This window comes from Lytechinus variegatus, chromosome 15, assembly GCF_018143015.1.
Source record: "Lytechinus variegatus isolate NC3 chromosome 15, Lvar_3.0, whole genome shotgun sequence".
NCBI lineage: Eukaryota > Metazoa > Echinodermata > Echinoidea > Temnopleuroida > Toxopneustidae > Lytechinus > Lytechinus variegatus.
In genome coordinates this window covers 23,623,159-23,645,794 of record NC_054754.1, presented here as the reverse complement: position 1 = coordinate 23,645,794, position 22,636 = coordinate 23,623,159, and the positions used below count along the sequence as shown (strand labels likewise).

The following is a 22,636-nucleotide window of genomic DNA, read 5'->3' as shown; positions in this document are numbered from 1 at the left end:
AGGTATGGTCTGCCCAAGGAAATTCAATCTGATCAAGGGTCAAATTTCATGTCAGGAATATTTCAGCAAGTTATGAAGGAGTTGGGAATAAAGCAGATCAAGTCCTCTGCTTATCACCCACAGTCCCAAGGAGCGTTAGAACGCTATCATCAGACTTTGAAGACCATGATTAGGGCTTATTGTGAAGACTATCCCGATGACTGGGATAAAGGGATCTCATTCCTACTGTTTGCAACTAGGGATTCCCCGAATGAGTCCACAGGTTTCAGTCCATTTGAATTGGTCTATGGTCATGAGGTTAGGGGTCCCCTAAAGCTTATCAAAGAGAGGTTTATGGTTCAGAATGATGATGTAAACCTTCTAGACTATGTGTCAAAGTTTAGAGAAAGGCTCTCAAAAGCTTGTGATGTGGCTAAGGAACACTTGAAAGAGTCGCAGGGAAAAAATGAAAGCTCAAGCTGACAAAAATGCAAAAGAGCGAAGTTTCAAGCCTGGAGACAAAGTATTAGTGTTGTTGCCTTTGCAAGGTGAGCCCTTGAAAGCTAGGTTTAGTGGTCCCTACATAGTCAAAAAGAAATTGAATGATGTCAACTATGTGATCAGTACCCCTGATCGAAGAAAGTCTCAAAGAGTTTGTCATGTAAACATGTTAAAAGAATACTTTGAGCGAGAGGCTAGTCAGCCAATAGGTACAACACAGGTCAAAGAAGAAGAAAAGCATGTAGATATACATGAAGAAAAATGCTATGGAAAGACAGATAATGAGTTGTCTTATGCGGATGTATCTAAGAACGAACCATGTGGTATAAAGTTATCTAACTCAGAGATGTTAGGAAACATGGATGAGGCATTAAAACACCTGCCTGAAGATCAAAGAAATGATATATCTGGCCTGTTAAGAGAATATGAGAATGTATGTAAAGACAAACCAGGTCGTACACCTTTAACTGTACATGATGTAGACGTAGGTGATGTAAGACCTATCAAACAGAATCCTTATAGGCTCAATCCAAGCAAGTTGGAAATGGTGAATAAGGAAATACAGTTAGAAAATGACATAATCGAACCGAGTCAGAGTAGTTGGAGTTCTCCCATTGTAATGGTTTTAAAGCCAGACGGTTCTCAGAGATTTTGCATTGATTACCGAAAGGTAAATGCAGTTACTAAGACTGACTCGTATCCAATTCCTAGGTTAGAAGATTGTATTGATAGGGTTGGAAATTCTGCCTATATCACAAAGATAGACTTGCTTAAAGGATATTGGCAAGTGCCACTGACTGACCGAGCCAAAGAGATATCAGCCTTTGTTACACCTGAAGGCTTGTTTCAATGCAAAGTCATGCCTTTTGGAATGAAAAATGCACCAGCAACCTTCCAAAGGTTGACAAATCAAGTGATTGCCGGACTTGACAATTGTGTCGTATACATAGACGACATCCTAGTATACAGTGATACTTGGAATGATCATCTGAATCATTTGCGAGCACTGTTTGACAGGCTGGACAAAGCCAATCTAGTAGTGAATCTGATGAAGAGTGAATTTGCCAAGGCAAAGGTCACATATCTTGGTCATGTGGTTGGTCAAGGGCAAGTGCTACCAAGAGAAGCCAAGATACAAGCTATCTTAGACTTCCCAATTCCCACAACTAAAAAAGAATTGCTCAGATTCTTAGGTATGAGTGGCTTCTACAGGAAATTTGTTCCAAATTACAGTACTGTGGTTAGTCCTCTGACAAACCTGCTGAAGGCAAAAGTGAAGTATGTTTGGTCTGACGAATGTCAAAGATCGTTTGAGAAATTAAAGGCCATTTTGGTGAATGAGCCTGTTTGGCAGCTCCAAACTTCACAAAGCCATTCAAAGTAGCTATTGATGCTTGTGATGTTGGAGTAGGAGCAGTACTGCTCCAAGAAGACGAAGAAGGCATCGAAAAACCAGTGTGCTACTTCTCTAAGAAACTCAATCGATTTCAGAAGAAGTACTCAACTATTGAAAAAGAGGCCCTAAGTCTCGTACTAGCCCTTCAGCAGTTTGAGGTGTATCTAACCAATGGAGAGATTACAGTCTATACAGATCACAATCCTCTTGTGTTTTTGGAGAAATTCAAAACAAAGAATCAAAGACTGTATAGATGGAGCCTAATGCTCCAACCATTCCCTTTGAAAATTGTACACATAAAGGGAAAGAATAATGTAATTGCTGATGCTCTATCAAGAGTATAAAAAGTGAAATTATTCATGATTTTGACCAAGTGTGTCATTTGAAGAAAACATCTTTGATGTTCATTTATTTTAACATGTTCGTTAAGTACTATATCTTTGTACACGATAACTGTAAATGATTTATCAAGATGACTTTAAACAGTTAAAAGAAAAAAAGTAATCTTAAAGAAACCTTTACTACGGTAAAGCTTTCTTTTCCCCGGTGGGGGAGGTGTTATATATATGAATAATTGTAAAAGAATTTTAAAAGCAATTACATTCATCTATTAGTTATTTCCCTTTAAGGATAGCCAAGAATTGTAAAGAACATTCTGGAATGTCTTTTTATTATGCAGGCCTTGCCTATTTAAAAGGCCAAGGAGTTGTATTGTTATTTCTGAATAGAGATTAGGAACAATAGGCTTAGCTATGTTATTGACACTCTTGATTTCAATGAGGTCATTCAAGAATGTTTTAGAAATAAAGAAGCTTCCAGGAGAGTGAATTCTAGAAGCTTGTAGATTAGTTGAAATTTGAGAATGATCTAGAACACTTGTAATTAGTATAAAGCTGCAGATTTTTCAAGATGATCATCACATCATATGAGAGCAGGAGATCACATCACATCATATGAGATCACTTCACCAGATCAGATCAGAGCAGTTTATGCCCACCATCAATGAACTGTTTGCAGTTATTTTGAGAGAGAAATTATCAGTTCTCATCAACAACATCAACCTGTTCAATGAACACGTTTCAACCCATGGATTGCTGAAATTAACTGTTAATCATCATCAACATCGTCTTCACGGACATTTCAACTCGTTACAGTGACTTTTATTATTCATCGGACTTCAACATCAGTTTCATCATCGCCATCATCAATAAGGAATCTTCCCAGCCTACCTGGAATATATATATATTGGACTATAACAGTGAACTATAACCCTGGATTGTACATCAGACACTTCAAGAGAATTATGTAAGATCATTATTTGTTTTATTTATGTATAATTATTTCCTGTAATAAAAAAAGGGAAATTTAAATTACATCTTGATTGTTATTTGTTGCAGTATCGTAACAATACTCAGCACTACGAACTGTGAAATATGATATTTTTCGTTTTCCTGTTGATCCGTAATATTCGCTGTGAGTGTCGGGGCAAGAATCTGGAGACCATTGATCTTGCTTTTTTCTCTTATTTTCTATTTCTTTCTTTCTTTTGTTTTAAACTATTCATTCAGATAGATTTAAGTTCAAATTTCTACCATGTTGTATTTGTGTTTTGTTTACATTGTTCATTCGAAATATGTTATAGGAGGCTGCATCCTACAAGCTTCGGTTTTTAGCAGCTTCCTCCGTTTCCGACCTGTTATCTTGATACATACTAATTTTTTTTTTTTATTGATTATAATTATATCAAGGTGTATGTAACAAAACTTATTGTAAATGTAATGATTGTTGGAAATGGAAAAATAAATGAAAAATAAATGAAAAATATTGCATCTCACGTGAGCTATTGATGGATCACTGCAGTCCGTTGGTCATATCATGGACCTATTACGTCCATAATAGGTCCATGGTCATATTCACCTCTCTATATAGCCATGGACTCGTAATAGGTCCATGATATAGCTAATCCATTTCGCATGCGTTGATATCTGCACAGCAAATTTTGTCTGAGATCGATCCGGATTTTTTTTTCTCCTGCACAAACGGCAAGCCATCTCGCACACAATGTGAAGGATGATGCCCCGTGGGCGTTATGTTTTACTTTCCCTCGAAATTGGAGATTAGATTGCAAATTATTCTTACATTGTTAGGAAATTATACAGAGGTGGTGATAATAATCAGATTCTATTTATTTTCAAAACCTGAATCCATTATAGACTTTCATTTTGATGAAAATCTTGTTATAATGCGAAAAATGCAATAATCATGACAATGTAAAAATCTATCTGGAGGCGGGCTGATTGATTGTTGCTTCCATAATAATTATAAACGCGCTCTCGAGCTCTACGACGACTATCATGTGGCTCTGAAAACTCGTCCCAAATCGGAATTGACATTGTTACAAAAAGTAGCAACTAGAATTTTGCACACGAACCGCAGATCTAAAGTCCCCTGTTGAGGTTGCGAAATTCAAAATTTTCACATGTCGTACAAATTGCGTCGCTGCACTGAAAACATTATTTCGTAAGTTCTACTAAGCAAAAGTTCGTAAAAACAATGTCTAGTTCTACTAATTAGTAGTTTGTAAGGCATGCTTAGCGATGCAATAAATTGGTTGGACATGCCGAACTAATTTGCTTTACCAATGAAACTATTCGTACGGCAGGGGCTTTACCAATTTTAAACCTGCCCTACTAGCGCTATAGGATCGTAAAAACGATGTCTCTTTCTACTAATCTTGGTTAGTTCGGCAGGCTCAACTAAGTTTAAAACTCGTTTGGCTTGCTGAACAAATTAGTCATACAAATATGCTGTACGATGTGTGGTATGATAAGATACACGAAACTGAAAATAAGAAACAAGTGAAATAATTGTTCATTCATAAACTGTTTAATAACATTGGAAGTCAATGACAAAAATACATAAAATAACAATTCCATGTTAGCGATTGAGAATTAAATTGAGAAAGTTAAATAATTGCTCATTCATAAACTGTTTAATAACATTGCAAGTCAATGACAAAAAAACATAAAATAAAAAATCCATGTTAGCGATTGAGAATTAAATTGAGAAAGTTATTATGGTTTCACAATGAGCAACCTGAAGTGCATTTCTTGTAATTCTTGAAATTGTATCTGTCACCCATATATGAAAATTTCATAATCAACCTGTATTTCAGTGTCAATGTATTTCTTAATTTTTCAAACAAGTTTCAAGTTCAAATTTAAACATCAAAAATGAAGCCAACATTTCTTTAAAAATCTCAAATTTTGATTAACATGACTGACAACATCAAATCCAACAAGCTGAAATGGAACATGTAATTATTTTTGACCTCAAATTTAACCAAAAAAGCAGAATGGAAAGGAAATCATGAAAAAAAAAACTACTGTTTTGGCTCAAAATATTTTAGAAAAGCTAAAAAAAAAAAAAAAAAAAAAAAATTATTATAATCACCCAAAGGGATAGTTCTGGATCAGTTTTGAAAAGTAGAGGATATTAAAACTTTCTCTTGAGATGATTTTCACTAAATTTGACTGATTTTTATGAATTTAAGAATAAAAAACATTTTTCTTTTTAAAGTGACTTCTTTCATAATTTTAACTAAAAATTGACACTCTTGGTCAAATTTGAGATCAGAAATGCATTCCATGACTTGTTTCATTTTCTAAAATGTATAGTTTCCCATACATTAAACAAGGTCAAAGGAGAGTCAGGGTATAGAGTTCAAACATTGGTACCCCCTTAATATGCTACAACAAAATTACACAAAGTTTTCATTCAACTATCACATTTAGCTACCTGAAGTGCATTTTTATAGAAAGTGCTTTAAAAATTTGATAATCAACCTGTAAATCAGTGTTAATATTTTTCTTAATTGTTCAAATTTAAACATCAAAAACGAAGCCAACATTTCTTTAAAAATCTCAAATTTTGATTAACATGACTGATCACATCAAACTGTTTAATAACATTGCAAGTCAATGGCAAAAAATCCCATAAAATAAAAAATCCATGTTAGCGATTGAGAATTAAATTGAGAAAGTTATTATGGTTTCACAATGAGCAACCTGAAGTGCATTTCTTGTAATTCTTGAAATTGTACCTGTCACCCATATATGAAAATTTCATAATCAACCTGTATTTCAGTGTCAATGTATTTCTTAATTTTTCAAACAAGTTTCAAGTTCAAATTTAAACATCAAAAACGAAGCTAACATTTCTTTAAAAATCTCAAATTTTGATTAACATGACTGATCACATCAAATCCAACAAGCTGAAATGGGACATGTAATTATTTTTGACCTCAAATTTAACCAAAAAAGCAGAATAGAAAGGAAATCATGAAAAAAAACTACTGTTTTGGCTCAAAATATTTTAGAAAAGCTAAAAAAAAAAAAAAAAAAAAAATTATAATCATCCAAAGAGATAGTTCTAGGATCAGTTTTGAAAAGTGGAGGATATTAAAACTTTCTCTTGAGATGATTTTCACTAAATTTGACTGATTTTTTTATGAATTTAAGAATAAAAAACACTTTTCTTTTAAAAGTGACTTCTTTCATAATTTTAACTAAAAATTGACACTCTTGGTCAAATTTGAGGTCAGAAATGCATTCCATGACTTGTTTCATTTTCTAAAATGTATAGTTTCCCATGCATTAAACAAGGTCAAATGAGAGTCAGGGTATAGAGTTCAAACATTGGTACCCCTTAATATTGCTACAACAAAATTACACAAAGTTTTCATTCAACTATCACATTTAGCAACCTGAAGTGCATTTCTATAGAAAGTGCTTTGAAAATTTGATAATCAACCTGTAAATCAGTGTCAATATATTTCTTAATTGTTCAAATTCAAACATCAAAAATGAAGCCAACATTTTTTTCCAAAATCTCAAATTTTGCTAAACAAGACGGATCACATCAAATCCAACAAGTTGAAATGGGACATGTAGTTATTTTTTACCTCAAATTTGACTAAAACAGCAGAATTGAAAGGGAATTATAAAAATATTACTGCTTTGGCTCAAAATATTTCAAGAAAACTTTTTAAAAAATATTTTTAAAAATTGATTATAATCACCAGATTTGGTCAAAATTACCTGAAGAGATCAATTTGAAAGTTTTACGTAAAATGATATTCTTGAAACTTTTCCTCAAAAAGAGCCAAAAATAAAAGGTGATACTTTTGGCACTTTTTGGTTAATGCCAAAACTACATTTTAATATACAAAATTGAAAGTGGTATACAAATTTGAAAGTGGTAGATATTAGAACTTTCTCTTGAGATGATTTTCACTAAATTTGACTGATTTTTATAAATTTAAGAATAAAAAAGATTTTTTTTTAAAGTGACTTCTTTCATAATTTTCACTAAAAATTGGCATTCTTGGTCAAATTTGAGGTCAGATATGTATTCCATAACTTGTTTCCTTTTCTAAAATGTACAGTTTCCCATGCATTACACAATAAGGTTAAATGAGAGTCAGGGTACTTTGTAATACTGCAGAGTTCAAACATTTAACACTTAATACTGCTACAACAAAATTAGAGAGTTTTACTTTTCATTCAACAATCTACTTTCAACTCCACTTGGATTAAAGAAGCCTCAAACCAGATCCATCCAGTTAACAAAATTCCAATTCAATTTCACTCACTATAGTCTTAACATGCAGCATGACAAGACAGTGAGTATGCTCGAGTTACAAGACAGTTATTCAAGAAGATTTACTAACTTTGACACCACTTTTGCAAATGTTGGATGGACTGATTGTCTTCAAGGTCTAGGATGACTCTTTCAACGAAGAGAGCCATCTTGGCCAAACATCAGGGATTGTGCATGTTGAAGGTATAAGTAGCTGCCTTGTAGCAGCTGAAGGAGCAGATGATGTCTTCACTTATTGGGAGTAAAGAAGTATCAAACCTGATCCATCCAGTTAACAAAATTCAAATTCAATTTCACTCACTATAGTCCTAATATGCAGCAACAAGACATTGAGTGATGCTTGAGTTACAAGACAGTTATTCAAGAAGATTTACTAACTTTGAGACCACATTTTGCAAAGGTTGGATGTACTGATTGTCTTCAAAGTCTAGGATGACTCTTTCAACGAAGAGAGCCATCTTGGCCAAACATCAGGGATTGTGCATGTTGAAGGTATAAGTAGCTGCCATGTAGCAGCTGAAGGAGCAGATGATGTCTTCACTTATTGGGAGTAAAGAAGTATTAAACCTGATCCATCCAGTTAACAAAATTCAAATTCAAATTCAATTTCACTCACTATAGTCCTAATATGCAGCGACAAGACATTGAGTGATGCTTGAGTTATAAGTCAGTTATTCAAGAAGATTTACTAACTTTGAGACCACATTTTGCAAAGGTTGGATGGACTGATTGTCTTCAAGGTCTAGGATGACTCTTTCAACGAAGAGAGCCGTCTTGGCCAAACATCGGGGGTTGTGCATGTTGAAGGTATAAATAGCTGCCATGTAGCAGCTGAAGGAGCTGATGATGTCTTCACTTGTTGCAACAACCACTCCATCCACAGCTATCTGGAACTCTGCTGCTTCTGTCAGCTGGCCACTGTACTTGATGACAGGGGAAGGCATTTCATCCTGCAAAGAAATGTTAATGAGATTTGAATTTGATTTGGAGGAAAAAGATATTTGATTCAGAGGAAGAAGGTATTGGTTATCTACCAACCAATAGAAAAAAGGCGATAGCATTGTTTGAAGTGGAACAAGGAGTTTGTATTTATTGAACATGTAAAAGCAGCATCCACGCAGTGGTCCTGACGTGAGCGTATTCTCAAAGATAAATACCCACTGAGCCGACCAATCACAGGCAAATTCACAGTTGTCAAGCTTTGTTGTCAAGGTCAAGTCCCCCACGGCTGACGCCCATGAATTTCAGTACGCATTCAAAAAATACATCCAGCTATATTTTGTTCCATGCAAAAATAATGATTAATCTGTTTTCTATTTCATCTCACAATACAAGACCAGACCAGGTAAAGATACAAATATTATTTTATTACTGTACAAAAAATACATCATGTTGGCTAGTGTCATTTGCTATTGGCTTTGTGGACCGAGCACTGACCTATGGTCATGCACTTGTGTACCTCAATCCAAAGATCAAGTTGTAAACTTTCATGAAAATCCCTTTAATTACATGAATTTAGTAATACTTAGCCAATCTTAAGTCTGGAGTTAATGACCCCATATACAATAAGAAAACAAATTCAACAGTCTTAGTGCAAAAAAACAGGAAAAACTTTAAAAGATACTGTGATGATATTTACATTATACAACAAAAAGCAGAGCTACATGTAAGCCAGCTTGATGTTGTACTTAATAGGATTAGGAGATGTCTGAGGGGGTGTATCCCTACAGCCTACAGGTTTACTTACAGACTCTTCGTTCTCCTTAGACTCCTTGAAGATGTTGCCAATCTTCTCCCTGAACATGGTTGGTATCATGATTATGGCCGCTCTTGTTACAGCATCTGCAAAAGAAGGGAAACTTCATGTTTATGGCAAAGCACTCCAATTTATCCATTACATGCAATAAAGTGGAAGGGGAAAAGTCGAGCTAGTATACATTTTCCCATTTTCCACTTCATATCCATTGTACAAAGAAACTTTGAATATCATAGTTGAATTTTATCAATTTATAAACATGACAATGTCAAAAAATTGAACAGATATTTACAAGAGCATTTACAAAATATGTGAAATTCACACTGGTTGGCGTGCATGACAAAAATTATCAATCATCTGTAAAGTCGGGTGCTACATCACATGGCGTCGTAGGCTGAATCAAACAAAAACAATGCAGGATGTAGATCAATTTAAACTATACAACAGATAGCCACATCACATTAGGCCGTATGTCAAATTTGTACAGCACCCGACTTTACAGATGATTGATAATGCAATGAAGAAAGATAAAGAGAACGTCTGGAAGTGGCTCTACAAGTAGCAAATGTGTAACAATGGAGGCTGACAAAAGAATGCAACGACTGATGGTGTCAACACAACTTCTACAGGTACACATCATTAAGAACCTATAGCGAAAATACTCTAATGAATGAGTTACATTATAATTCACATACCTTGATATTCCTTGTCATCCCTAGTGATAGGAATCCTCTCAGCTAGTATCTTGAAACACTGTGGTGTGGATTTTGCTTTCAATCGTTTCCCGTACTTAACAATGGCCATCCCGAATTTTTTGAACCCAAGGGTCATTTTGCCCTTGAACCCCTTATCCTCCGAGCTGCCAATCAGCCGGTCCATTTCAGCCATCAGCTAAGAAAAACATACAAGAAAACAATCAATAAAAAAAAGGAAACTTTACTCATTTATGGATGTTTAATTTTCTGTGGAATATCTAATGTTATCGCCTGTGTTGTGCAAGATCATAAATCGGCACACTACAGGGTCTAACAGCAATATCTTTATCCCATCCTTAAAGAGCATATTTTTGAGAAGTTACTGTAGAAGACTCCAGAATAAAACTCAATTTGTTTCTTTTAAAATTTTTAATGCAGAAATGAAACAAAATAATGGAACAATCCATTTTTGGGTCATTATGTAAAATTGTCAATGCTAATTTTGGCCCTTGGTATTTTGATTGAGATATTCTGCACCCAAAAGAAATCACCCCTCACTTCAAACAATTGCCTCAAAAAAGAAAATGTTATGCAGCTACTATTGTCTTCTTAAATGCACTTTCAAATTTCTAGCATTAACTGGTGCCCACCTGCGATTCTTGGAATAGCCATGGATAAGTATCCTTTATGTCTTGAATTGTTGCATTCTCTTTTACAATAGTGTTTCTCCGAGCACTTAATGTCATATCCATGCCTGTTGCAACTCTTTTGATGTCAGGATACTTCTTTTTGAACTCATCCTGCATTATCTTGATGTGCTTTTTGATGCTGTCATCATCTTCCGTGTCCGGCATTGACGGTAGGTAATTTTGTACGCCCCATACTGCTGGTGCAGCTGATGATGCAGTTGCTTTGCATACCGGCTTGGTTGATTGTCTCTTCTTCCGCCATGCAAAGTTTACAGTTGTCAGCTCGTCTTTCCTTAGGACATCTCTTTTGTTTTGGAAGTAATACGTGAGCTTCTTCCTGTACATCACCTGCAATGACAAAAAGGCAAACAGAAATCGCCCTGGTTTAGAGAATGGAACACTATTTGGTTGAACTATTGGATATAATGTTGTACCCATCCATTATGATGTAATGTAAGGGACGCACCATTAGGTCTTCAGGGGGTTAGGTCGTTAGGAAGTCGGGTTCGGGGCAAATTTTTTTTTGTTAAAATGACCTCTCCTACAAAATTACAAAAATGCACTTACGACACTCTTGCACCTAACTGACGATATATTTCCTCATACAATTACACCTAAAATGCATTTTATAGGGATTGCCATTTGAACTTTGCATAAGTTTATGAAGAACACTAGAAGAGTATTCTAGGTTAAAAACATAGCTTTATTTACAAATCAGACGAGCAATATATAGCTCTTCTCAGATCTTTTCAGAAGAGTTTTAAGAAGAGCAATTTCTCTTCTTCTTAAATGGCAATCCCTGATTGTACTGTTTGAAATTTAAAAAGAAACAACTCTGAACAGCAGTTATTAATGACAATAAGAACTTTGCTGGTCATCTATTCTTTGGCGATTGTGTGAATTCCTCAGTTATTGTTTTTGAACCTTTGTAGTTTTTCTAGAGAGCTACACTCCTTCAGAAAAGAGCTCCTTGGTCTGAAAAAAAAATCACAAATTCACACAATGACCCCCAAAAGACGGTGTATGGTTTATATTTTTGTCCAATGCACATGTACTAATGTATTTTGGTATCACTACCAAAAATGAATTAGATATGTACCAAAATAAAAGTTGCTTTATAAACCTACCTTGCGACTTCCACAATTGACATCTTTCAAGCTGCAGTCCAGTCTCGGATATCGCTTGAACAATTGGTCAATAAGTAAGGTATATTCAGCAGGCTTTGGGTACACACTGTAGTGATAAAGGCAAAGAAATTGGAATGAAAGAAGTCTAATATTGCTCTTCATGCATAAAAAGATATGTATGTAACATTGTGTGATATTCCTTCAATGATTTCTGGTGAATTTTAGTGTAAACTGTCTGAGAGGAACGCAATATAACGGTAAACCCAGCGGTCAGTCTCCGAATTTCAATGCCCGTGCGTCCGGCGTGGGACACACAGCGCTTCCGCTGTGCACATGCGGGGATAGGAATTTGCCTTGTATTTACGTGTGCTAGTGGAGCACGTGGTAAATTGACGCAACCCGCGCCTAAAATAGTTTGGCATGCCAATAGTTTTTCTGATATTTTAGATATTTCTGGATCAAATTTGCTCAAATAAAAGATGAATATATTCAAAATTAATAATCTAAGATCATATTATATACTGGATTCCGTTCCACGTGACAAACTAGTTAAATATCCAAGGCGCCCTCTCACCCACTACAAAATTATCTCTTTAATTACCAGTACCACTGTTGCTATGTCAAAAGGTTTATGCTAACCGTGGCTCACACCAGTGATCACAATGCAAAAGCTAGGGCATGTCCAAATTCTGAACAGGTGCATCAGGCCTCTGCCCTATGACATTTAGTATAATGACCTATTAAAAACCAGTTAACCTGAAACTGGTGGGTAGAATAGCAAGCGTCACATACTAAATATGCATCAACAAATTGTAACGTTTGACCACCCAAAATAACACGTCGCCCAATGGAATGACAGCACTGTTTTTAGTAATAACTTTATACATTAAGAGTCGCATACTGAATTATAACTACACTACTTGAAAACTTGTCGATAGCATACATGTACACCACTACATGTACCTTCACACATGTACTTACTTCTTATGCTGCATCACAGACTTGAATATTATGTCAAATATCGTTGACCTCTCCGAGACCCTCAAGTCATTTCCAAGTGGCAGTGACAGTAGCTTCTTGTGAATTGCTGGAGGTAGATCTGGCAACTTCCAATTTACTATCCAACATGAAACTGGCCTATAATCAAACAATAACATACCAGCTAGATTAGCTATCCATCACTCACTCACTAGGCTATGTACATGTATATGCATTTAATCTATAAACATTTGACTGCAAAAGCTACTACTACCACTCATTTTGGTTCAGCGCTTCTCAGCTACAAGTGTAGAAAGTACACATGTAGAATGGTTCTTCACAAAACTCCACCCTGGGCCCTATGCCCTGAAACAAGCTTTAATGTTACATATATTATGTTATTTGTCTCTTTAAGTCTTTACAGAGCGAGGAAATACATGTAGGACTTCATGACTCCACTGTTTCTGAGGTTGATGTTAATTTTGATGTTGAACACCTAGCTGTAAAATTCTGCGTAAGAAGAAGAGAACAGAAATAGCAGGAAAAATCTAACCGACTTTTTAAAAATGGTGTACAAAAACGCAACATCAACATATGCATGAAGCTGTAATAGGGTTGCAAAGGGTTAGAAACTTTCTGGGAATTTTGGAAACTTTCCATGGAAAGTTTCAGGAATTCAATAGGCTGAGAATTTTAGGAATTTTGGGAATTTTCATTTTTATTATTTTAAATGGAAATTTTCATCAGCACTCAGCAGCTCAGTTGTATATTACTTTTTCAATGTATAAAATAGTTTTATCTCTGGTTTGGCTTACCTCAACCTGGACCTTTCATGAGAATAAATCTGTGCTTCTCCTTGATCCTTTTCCTCCACCTCCATTTCAACATCTCTAGATCTGCCACCAGCATCAGGTTCATCTTCAGTGCTAGTATCTTCAGGTTTCTCAGACACGACTGGTTGTGCAGCAGCAATGGGTTGCACCATGTCTATGTGCACTGGCATGAAGTGCACTATGGATTGAACTTTAATCTTGATACCCCCAGATATAGTTTCATCAGCAGGCTCGTTACCATCGATGTCGATAAAACATTCATAACCAGAGTCCCATTTTTGGAGCAAGATATTTGTCTGATCAATACCGAACAAGTTGCTTGCCTTTTCCATGAGCTCTTCCATGCTTACTCCATTTGGGTTGTCATTTTCTAGCTCAACCTTTTTGCAGCGTTCGTTATAAAGGAACAGGAATTTGTGCCTGAAACATTATATAAAAAACACAACAAATTGGCTAAGCTCATCTTGCAAGATAATTAAAAGTTCATACACAATACTGCAAATCAACTGTCTAAAGGGTAAATACATGCACCTGCACTGAGGTATAAATAGCCACTTTGAATATGTGAAGTTCATGAAGTACTGTACATGTATGTAGTATGCTGATAAAATTACAAAATTCCAGATGTCCAAGCCTACAAGTACACCAATAAACTAACAATGAATGTTTATGAGTGGAACGGCAAGAATACTTTCATGAGATGAAAGATTGAATGGAACATTTAATTTTTCACCGAATTAAGATATCCTTTCCATTGCACAGATGAAAAACATCCATTATTTGTTTTATACATCGAAGTAGATCCTTGTCATTTGATATATAAAAATTGACAAATGTACTAACAATGGGTGATTTCATGTTGGTGTTGGTGGACTCAAAAATTTAAAACCAGCCGTTCAGCTCAGAGGAGCGATACCGATAATGATATCAATAGCCCAACACCGCCTCACATGAATTCAGTGAAATGTCTCGACGATGGATTCAAAATCTGTATTATGAAAATTGAGCAAACTCAAGAAATTCACTGTAAATTTTCAGGTTATATTACAAATTTTGACTGTAAAATAATGTGTTCCAATCATATGAACATGGTTTCCACTATAAATCTTTAATTTGTGTCATATGAAGAATTCTGCTAGAGGCGTGCACTTTGGAGACTGAGCCACGCTATGCGCATCGCGTTCCTACTTCAGCAGTGCGCCGGAGACTCAGGGAGCCTGCGGCACACCAAACGGTGTTCTGCCGGTGTGTGCATTATTCTGAGTCTGCTCATGGTTTATGTGTTATCGATTAATTACACTTAAAATGTTGAGGCATGGAATGGAACAAAAATACACAATAAAAAATGGAATGGAACAAATGTTTAATAACACGTGACCTATTTTCCTCCAATCAAATGACAAAGATCTACTTAGGTGTTGTAGAAAATCTAATATTTGCCACCTAAGAAAGTTTTGGTGGATGGGGTGAATGAGATTCAAATTTAAGCTAGCTGTATTAAGGCCAAGACTAATTCCTCAGCAATACAGCATTTAACATCAAGACCAAGACCAACCTGCTTCAAAGTGCTCGAATTGGCAGATTCAAATTACTGTTCCTGCAAACATAAAGAGCTCTACAGCTCAATGTGATATTTCAGTGGTATGAAATCTAAATGATCACTATGGTATATACCCAGTGGATGGTGGTCAACAAGATCGGAGGGTTGACATAGAATGTATCCAAAGTTGTTTTCCTCTTCCGCAACAGTATAAGCATGGAAGTGACGGGTGTATTGTACTTTTACATGTCTGCATAACAGATACGGCTCTCCTCCTACTATGTAGCAAGAGTCAATGATGGCAAATTGATCCCTGAGAGTCTGCTTTTCAACCAGTACAGCTGAACCACAGAAATATCTGATGCCATTGAAAGTAACCATTTCTGCTTTGTACACCTTCTCATTATCTCCTACAATTTCACGTAGCTGTTGTCTTTCCTCTCTTGACAATAATATGAGTGGGTACATGATACCACCAGAATGCTCCACTCCTTCCTGTGACAAGAAGTTAGTCTTGGTCCTTCTTGAAGCCTGCATATACTCATGTCTTTCAGCTAAGCTTTTGCATATATTCTTCCTGTTTCTGGTAGAATGATACACCTCCTTAAAATAATTATGCTTACCCTCAAAACGCATTGTCCAACAATGAATCAGCGGACCAAAAGCCAACATTTTCTCAGGGTAGTGAATTAGAAAATGAAATTTTGGCTTCATTGTTGTCTCCTCAGGAACTACATCATAATACTTCGTCAAGAACTCCTCAATAACATCAGCCAGTAAACCTGCCAATTCTGGGGATACCTTGGGACTTGTAGAAATCTCCACAACATCTAACAGCAGTAACACAACCTCCCAAAAGGGGTCATGTTGTGGAACCTTTGTCCCTACCATTAGAGGAAGCAGCCTCAATAAACACCAAGTTTGTAGAGCAGTTTGCTTTACTTTGAACAAATTCAGAGTAGGTGCCATAACTGATGGTTTGTTGGTTTTATCTGGGGCATCATATGGAAATTCTTTTATCTGATTATTCAGGTATTCCAAGGTGAAATAGCCTTCCAAAACAAAGTGTGATATTGCATTTCCTAGTACCTCTGGCACAATGCCCTCAAAGAGATCATGGCCTATGTCAGGGGGAAGACCACTTGTAACATGGAAGTGCTCAAGTTTGTTCAAACAGCTATCACTCTTTACCCCATAGACTGAACATAGTTTCCTATCTCTGTTTACCATGTGTACTTGCTGGGAATGAGAATCTTTGGATCTGTTTTTAAGTTGTTCTGACATCCTAAAATGATCCTTCAAATATGCATTGCGAATGTTGCAAAAGCGACACACTCGATCTACAGTTGCAAAGCTTTCCATAAATCCCCCTATGGAATGGGCACCTAGGTTATCTGCTGCAAGAAATGATAGTGTGCCACGCATGACATGTTCCACACCATCTTTGTGAACAACTATGCCATCTGTTTCTAAAATCTTTAAATCTTCTAATAACGGTTCCAAGATTCTTTCAAAGCCATATTTCTTAACAAGAGAAGACTTGCAAAGTATGGCAAGCTGAATGACATACAGTTTTGATCTGAATTGGGGATGAAGATTCCCCAAAACAAAATAAAACCCTGCAATTTTCAACCCTTTTGCCTTGTTGCTTAACGGATTGCCTGTGGTGAAATCATCGTAGTATAATTGAATCTGCAAGCTCATTGGGTCCTCTGCAAACAATGCACTTTGTCTGAAATTATCTCCATCACAAAAGTCACCTAAAACATTGTCTTGTGCTGCATGTCCTTCATAAACTTCAGAAAACACATCATCATGCTCCAGTAAATTTTCAATAGTTTTCAGTATAGGTACATACTGAAATGTCTCTTTTCCATCTTCTCCTAGAACATATTCGACAGGAGACACATGGTTGAAGTTCTCATTAACATGCTTATTCAAATTACGCTGATCACTGAAGTGTGTAAATGCTTTTTCATATTCAGTTTTCTCAAGAGCTTCAGTCAGACCATTTTGTTGTAATTGATCCAAATCTACTCCATTTTCTCGAAGGCATTCATTGACTTTAGCTGATATATCTTGTCTACATTGTTCCATCAAATCTGCAATTTCATCAGACACAAAGGTACATGTCTTTCCAGTTGCCAAATATTTTTCTCTTAGGTATAGCAGAAAAGAGCTAGCTTCCTTGGATGGGTCAGGCCTAGGGTCTACTTGCGGGTCATCTTGTCCCTGTTCCAGTTCATCTTCTACTGGTTCAACAGCTGGATGATCTATATCTTTCTGAACTTCCTTATGTTTGGATCGAACATGAACACGGTATGATCTAACATTAGTGTATGTCTTATGGCATCCATCGATTCCACAGGTGATGTAGAAATCAGGCCCAGTGTGAATATAGCGGTAGTGTTTCAACAATAAAAAGAAGTGTGGACTCGAAAAGTCACAGTCACAGCAGGTAAACAACATGTTCATCAAACAATTTCCAACATAATACAAACACTATAGCCTATTTGCAGACACATGAAAACCCTTCAGACAGTAAACAGTAAAATGAATTCAATTATGTGTGTATATCAATTGCAAGATTCATAGCATTGTACTTAGTCATTGTCTAGGGGGTGCATATTTTTAACGACTTAACAAATGCAATAAGCAAAGGAATGAGCCACATGATGAGCTGAATGATAGTACTGCTGCATGAGAGGAGTTCTGTAAAAATTAAAATACACAGAAATGAAACAATTTAAATATGACTCCACAACAATTTCAAAGGTACATGTATTTCAATTAAAAATGTTACAGTTAAAATGCTTTCCAGTTTACAAGGTCACTATCTGCAAAACTAAATTTTTAAATTTAAAGCCACTGGTTAACATTGTTGTAGATCGATTTAAAAAATTCTAAAACTGAGCTGCCTGACCTGTCTAATTATGTTCAGATAAAAAAAACAACTAGAATGCACAAATAATGACAGTAATTCATTTACATACATGTACTATAAAGATATCTATGAAAATTGTATTTATTATCGCCTACTATAATAATTCTAACACAGTAGTTTATGGAGGTGATATTTCAAGTTTTCACTTTTTGAAGCACTATATGATAACTTTGAAGTATAAAAATTTCACAGCTTAATTTCTGCACCCTATTATATATTCTGAAAGCATTTACGACCATGCAGCTCGGATTTTTTTAAACTGTGCACAATGTTAACCAATGCCTTTAAGATCGGTCAGTTGACTGCTTCTCTTGATACTTTTTTTGCTATGATCACATAAATAAAGCATTTAAAAATGAAGAAGATACTGTCCCACCTCAAAGAGAAAAGAAGTACATGTATGTACATGTAAACCATAATCCCAAAGCCCAATTCATGGATGAAGATTTTTTTTTTTCTGATTTTTCCTAGAGAACTGACACCAAATTTTATTTAAAATGTTTGGTTGAAGTCGGGTCAGTCTGTCAGGAAAAATATCTTATTTTTAGCAATTTTTTCCCATTTGGGGGGCCAAAACTAGGCCAGTTGGTCTGAAATTCTTTTTTTTTTTCTTTCTTTTTTTGGGGGTCAAGAATGTGTACTTGTGGTGGGAGCAAGTCCAGGTTATTCGACTTTCGCTTGGGTTCAAAATTAGCCTGTTTGGTACATGAAAATAAACATCTAAGTTTGCACTCAATCCTGTCACAGTCATTTAAAAATCAATGTAAATTAGTCACAGTGTAGGGCATTTTAGCCCTATTTCCTCAATTTAGACCATTTTTTAGTCCAAGGTACCTGCTCGAAAATATTGAGAGTCCCAGCAGGACCGACTCCTGTGATAAAACATAGCCAATAAGGTAATATGACCTTGGCCATTACAAGTTTTGGTAAAATTTTGGTTACCATGGCAACGCTTCGTCGGAGAAACACAAAAAAACACATCTTGCACATCTACGCCTCAATATCATCCCATACACCAAGTTTCATTTCAATTGCAAAAACTGTAGGAGTTCATGACAAGATTTTCGCAAAAATATGTGGTTACCATGGAAACGCTTGGTCGGGTACAAATATAAGGGTGTCTCGCACAACTAGTCTAGATCTATATAGAGTAGACCACCCATGATTCGTACAGTTAAACTAATTTTGAAATTAAACCACCAAAATATAAAAATATGTCACAAATAACATAAAATTATTTCAAAAAGTTGAAATTTACAGTAAAAAGTCTGACAATTTCAAATTTGAAAGCCCCTGAAGGCTTAAAAACTTTTAAAGAAACATGGTCGTCAATACTTTGATAAAACTTAAAAAATCAGGATTCAGGGGTCATTTTCAAACTTCAGTTGTTAATCTTAAGCCAAGATGTCTATGCAGACACTGAAACAGTTTGATGCCACAAATTTATTGATAGATATCTTTAAAGAGAATCTAAAATTTGCTCATGATTTCAGGTAGTCTTCCATGATTCGTACAGGCTACTCTCCCCTGAACTCTGGGAGGGGGGGGGGGCTAGGCAGTGAGCAGGGTGCTCAGATTTCTGGGGCTAACACACTGTACGAATCATAGCTTGCCTGTAGTACGAATCATGACAAAACAAAAGAGGATCTCACAAATCCATCATTTTCTTCCTCAAAAATGCTAATATTGGATATTTTTATCTTCAGATATTTTAGATAGAGGTCTAGAGGTCTAGACCTAGATCTAATTGTCTAGACATGCTAGAATCCTGAAAATCTCAGCTGATAAGTCATGATGCATTTATGAAAATATAGCAAAAAGGGCTTAGGCCTAGACTAGATCTAGCTCTAGATCTAGATCTACTATCTAGCCTATAGATCTAGACTCTACGGGTCTAGATCTAGATCTAGTCTAAGTGCACGAATCTTGAGTGGTTTAGATTAGATCTAGGGCCTAGCTAGATCTACTCATCTAGATCTACTCTAGGTAGATCTAGATCTAGTCTAGATCTAGGCCTACGTTACACACCAAATTTGACATTAATTGCTCAAATATTAGGCAAGAATTAACTTTTTTTTTGTTAGTTTTGATATAATTTTGGTTACCATGGCAACGTGAAGTACAATTTTCAGTTTCATATTATTAGACCTAGGCTAATCTAGTCCTAGATCTAGATCTAGACCTAGATCTAGACTAGAATCTAGATAGACTACGGTGACTAGATCTAGATCTAGATCTAGACTAGATCTATGTCGTGTTGTTGTTTTTTCGCGAGCAAATGTGTTCTTGTTTCTGAGAAAAGTTGGACCAACTGATATACCGTTACATGCCTCAGAGTGACAGACCTTAGTTGTAAAGTTTGCCTAACGTTAGATCCAAGTTAACTCAAGGAGCTCCGCCGTCGCGGCGGGTCGCGGCGGCGGTGGAGCTCCTCGAGTTACGTAGATCCAAGTTAGATTCTACCGGCACCAGCGCACGCAACAGAGCACCCGCCAGTCATTCATGACTTTACTTAACGACCACACACTACTGTCGGCTGTCCACAGCATTCAAACACATGAACAGAAGCTCAATACAATCAGTACAATATCTAGTGTTCATTTTCAAAAAAATAACTTGAAATATTACCTGTTTGCCATTGTTTTCAACGTCAAGTTCCCTTACAACCCAGCTGCTCGATATTACAAGTCGTCTGCGCGTTTATGCGCTGATTAAATTTTGCACGCTGAAAAAGTGTTGTCACGTGATCTCAACAGCGGGAATATTTCTAAACATCGTAAAGCTACCACAAAATTTGTAAACCAATTAGTACAACAAATTCGTAAACGCTCTGATAACAGCGTTTACGAGTTATCGATGCTTTACTAATTATTGCATTGTCGTAGAACTTCCAAATTCAATTGGTAAAACCCGCTCTACAACTATATTCATACATGTACGAGTCTGCACATACGCCCGCTTGCATCTAAAACTCGTAAAGCATCGTAAAAACTGATAGCACACGCTAAACCAGTTTACTTTACTAATTTAAATTAGTAGAACACTACGAAAAACAAGCTTTTGTTTTCAGTGTGGACAGTTTTTTTTTCACGACGGGGAAGTCTTTTCTGACATCAACTATTGTCTTATCCGGCGTCGTATAAAAGTCCGTTTCCGTCGTCGGGCGAAAAGTGAGGACTTACCTGAGCGTTACTTCTTTCTCAAAGACAAAACAAATCACTGGCCTCGATTAAGATAACACCCGTCACAAGAAGAAGGCTTGTTTCTGGATACCACTTTGTTTAACCAAAGCATTCTGTAGAGAACAGAGACTACTTTATCCCTAAACATCTACCTAGTTACTAGTATTTGAATTTCATGAAGAGAGATATTGACAATGAAACACGATGGGTCACCTGGATTTTTCTTTTATGCTATTCAGAACAGAAAATGGACTTCGTGATAGGCTTTAACCTCAGTCCTATTAATCAAATTACACTGATTAACATGATTAAAGGGTAACTTTGACGAGGGACGCTTTGGGCCTCTTTCTATTTCAATTGCTATACATGTAAAACACGTTTGAAAATTTTAATTTTAATTTTGAAATTATAGGGCTTAATTTTTGAAGTCGTTCTGACAAAATTAATCAATATAGTCAGGTGAGAAAAATAATCAATCCATCTCCGATGTTATATCAAATTGCAGAAACACAATGGGAGACCTAGTACATTAATGATGTCAGCAATGTTTAAAGCTTTATGTTGTCATAATTACAAAAAGTTACGCTTTTGCAACAATATCTTTGTAATAAACTTTTAGATGTATAATCTTTCCTTTCAACTTAACTGATTCATTCACAATTTACTTATTTTCTAAATTATGTTATAAACACTTATTCTCTCGTATGTATTACTTTTGACTTGTTTTCCTTGTAGCTACAGTATTCACTTTGTTTGTGATCTGTTGTTCATGTTCATTCCAAGTTCTTCTGAATGTCCTATCTACATTTTTTTAAAGCAGGTATTTCTGCATTTAAATTTATAACAATGATATAACATCAAACATACATAATGATCAAATTACAAAGGTATAGGTATAGATATAGATGTAATCCATGTAAACAATAACAAATGAATTTAAATGCGGAGGCCAGCTATCGTATTAGTTGAAAGCTTGAAATAATAGCAGCCATATAAAGGGTGGAATAATTAATGCATCCATCTTAAATATTTAGTGAGAGAAAAGGGGGGGTGGGAGAGAGCAATAGAAAGGCGAGAGAGAGAGAGAGAGAGAAGGGAGGAGGTAAGGGGGAGAAGGGTATAGAGAGGAAGAAGAGGGAAAGTGACATTTGCTCCGGCGACAATTGCTCCAATCTAAATTCCACACGCTGAATCAAATGACCAAATTCAACCAGGATATTTATTTTGCGCACATATCCACCCTGTTAGGTGCTCAAGGCGCTCCTATATTACCCGGCTAAGCTAGGCGTTCATAGCGCACACAGCTTTTTAAGGAATTACTTCCTACCGCTACCAATTAACCTCACCTGGGTTGA

The 22,636-nt window shown here is 36.0% G+C and overlaps 1 protein-coding gene across 1 annotated transcript; it reads right to left on the bottom strand.

The window, feature by feature from the left end:
* Positions 1–4,757: 4,757 nt before the first annotated feature.
* LOC121428413 lies at positions 4,758–21,169 on the bottom strand. Its single transcript, XM_041625011.1, has 8 exons — positions 20,728–21,169; positions 13,598–14,035; positions 12,786–12,941; positions 11,805–11,910; positions 10,639–11,025; positions 9,989–10,184; positions 9,285–9,379; positions 4,758–8,487 (listed from the first exon to the last, which is right to left on the bottom strand). The coding sequence occupies exons 1-8, from the start codon at positions 20,736–20,738 to the stop codon at positions 8,209–8,211; spliced, it is 1,668 nt and encodes a 555-aa protein (XP_041480945.1). The 5' UTR covers positions 20,739–21,169; the 3' UTR covers positions 4,758–8,208.
* Positions 21,170–22,636: the final 1,467 nt, after the last annotated feature.

What these genes read in the sequence shown, in the direction of transcription:
- LOC121428413 (XM_041625011.1), bottom strand. An exon ending in TCTGTGATGCAGCATAAGAA is followed by an intron (nt 11,911 to 12,785) that starts GTAAGTACATGT and finishes TTATCACTACAG; the next exon opens with TGTGTACCCAAAGCCTGCTG. An exon ending in GGCTATTCCAAGAATCGCAG is followed by an intron (nt 10,185 to 10,638) that starts GTGGGCACCAGT and finishes TGTTTTTCTTAG; the next exon opens with CTGATGGCTGAAATGGACCG.